The 2,221-nt window shown below is 67.6% G+C and overlaps 1 protein-coding gene across 1 annotated transcript in view; it reads left to right on the forward strand.

The window, feature by feature from the left end:
- The window catches only part of H696_04082 (hypothetical protein), a gene marked incomplete at both ends in the record, with an annotated part of 5,652 nt that extends 4,044 nt beyond the window's left edge, over positions 1-1,608 (forward strand). The window contains 2 exons of the mRNA XM_009497963.1: positions 667-888; positions 1,098-1,608. Of these exons, the coding sequence (XP_009496238.1) occupies positions 667-888; positions 1,098-1,608 (733 nt within the window). The remainder of the gene's footprint in view (positions 1-666; positions 889-1,097) is intronic.
- Positions 1,609-2,221: the final 613 nt, after the last annotated feature.

Raw genomic sequence — 2,221 nt, forward strand, 5'->3', positions numbered from 1 at the left:
CCCCCCTCGCCCGTCTCCTCTCGGCTACTGACCTGCTGCTGGGCACGGCGCAGAGCTCGACTGGCCGGAGCCCGAGCGCTACGTCTTCACCAATGAGGGCGACAAGGTCCTCCTGGAGCCGGAGATCTTTGTCCAGTACCTCCGCGACCACAATGCCCTGTCGATGACGTGCGACTTCCGGACGGTCAACTTTTCGGAAATCCTCCGCTACGGCGAGCACTCGGTTCCCAATGGCACCATTTGCACCCTGGTCCGGAAGTGCTCGCTGCTGAAGCTGGACGACCCGCCGCCCATCTCCCGCACTCGGCGCCTGAGCCAGCTCCAGAAGGAGAAGGGCGAGGAAATCGTCGAGAATCCCCTGGAGTCTATCCCCATAGTGCCGGTCCCCTCGGTGCCCAGCACCAGCCCGCCCCCCCGGCCAAGCAAGTAGTCGGCTTGTCTCCCTTTCCATTTGTGACCCACGTTGTTCGCGCACTCGCTCTTTCTGTCCCCCCCCCCGCAGGCGGGCCCCACGAAAAACCCCCCTTCCCGACCCCCCGCCCCCGCCCCCCGCCCCCCCCCCCCCCCCCCCCCACACACACACACACTTACACCACTACCTACACCCATTTATGGGCACACATACCCTCCCTCCATGGCCCCGGTCCATTCGCCCGCCATCGACAGCAATCACAATGCCATCAACAACGCCTCGCAGGAGCCGTACCTGTGGGAGTGGGTGGCCGAGTCGGCCCGGCAGTCGATCGCCCTGCGGTACTCCCTGTTCTCGGTGTACTACACGCTCTTTGAGCGCGCACATCGCACCGGTGACCCGGTCATGCGTGCCCTCTTCCTGGAGTTCCCCCACGATCCGGAAACCCATGCCATTGACAAGCAGTTTATGCTCGGGTGCGTGGGCCGCCCCTTTGCGCTGGCCCGGCGCACGCGCCCTTGACGGACGAGGGCTGCCTTGGCGCCTTGTCGCGGGCCCTCGCTCGCTCGCTCGCTCGCTCGCTCGCCCGCTCGCCACCCTGCGCCCTCCTCCCATCCCTTCGGACCTGGATGCTGACACCTTCCTCGCCCCTCGCCCGGGCATATTCCCGACCGGCCCATCGCAGGTCGTCCCTCCTCTTCACGCCGGTGCTGGAGCCCGGCGCCGAGTCGGTGCTCGGCTACTTCCCGGCCGGGGTATGGTACGACTTCCACTCGGGCCAGGTGACCACCAGCTCGTCCACCGGGGCATGGCTCATGGTCAAGGCCCCGCGGAATGTGAGCCCGGTGCACGTGCGTGGCGGGGCCATCATCCCCCTGCTCAAGAGCGAGGGGGCCCTGGTGCTGGAGGACGTCATCAACTCCGAGTACGAGCTGCTGGTGGCCCTGGACGCGCAGGGAAATGCCCGGGGCAGCCTCTTCCACGACGACGGCGAGTCCCTGCCCCCGGGCCGGAACACCCGTGTGGAGCTGGTGGCCCAGTCGAACCCGAGCACCGGGACCGTGTCTCTCCACTGCTCCGGGGTCTTCGACTTCCCGGTCCCGGCTTTGGTGCGCCGCGTGACCGTCCTCGGCAAGGAGCGCCGGTCGATCGAGGTGAACTTGAGCCTCAACCGCCCGTGGCACATCACCTTCTGAGAGGGCCGGGGGGGGGGGGGGGGGGGGGAGGTGCCTGCCGTCGTCGCCACCGCCGCCGCCGGTGTTCCCGATCATTTTTGATTGTGGGCCTCGTGGGCCGCCTTTCTGCACAGGGGCCTGGGGACCAATAAACCAGATTACCGCGCAGGGCAGGCCACGTGTTCTCCGGCGGCGCAGATCGCGCCGGATCTTTCGCGGTGTGTGTGTGTGTGCGGGTGGGGGTGCACTTTGCGGCGGGCAGCCAGGGCCGGAGGGCGGAGATGTCCCCGCGACGTGCCCCGGGGCTGGGACATAAGGGCGCCCGCCGATTGGGCCGGGGGCCGGCCGATCGGCAAGAGCCTCTCTCTCTCTCTCTCTCTCCCCCCCCCCCCCTGAGACGCGTCTTGCCCCCTGCTACTTCTGCCCTTTTCCCTCGCCTGGACCCTTTCCTTGCCCCCTGCCCCCCCCCTCCCCCCATCCGCACGCGCCACCATGACGAACGGCTGGGAGAACTACGAGTTCGAGAAGACGAACTACTACTGCCGGCACCAGTCCACCCCCTTCGACTTTATCCGCTGCAGTGCGTGTGGTCCTCCTTTGCGCGCCCTTTCGGTGCTCGCCCTTGCCCTTTGCG

This window comes from Fonticula alba (assembly GCF_000388065.1).
Source record: "Fonticula alba strain ATCC 38817 unplaced genomic scaffold supercont2.6, whole genome shotgun sequence".
In the NCBI taxonomy this organism is placed as follows: domain Eukaryota; order Rotosphaerida; family Fonticulaceae; genus Fonticula; species Fonticula alba.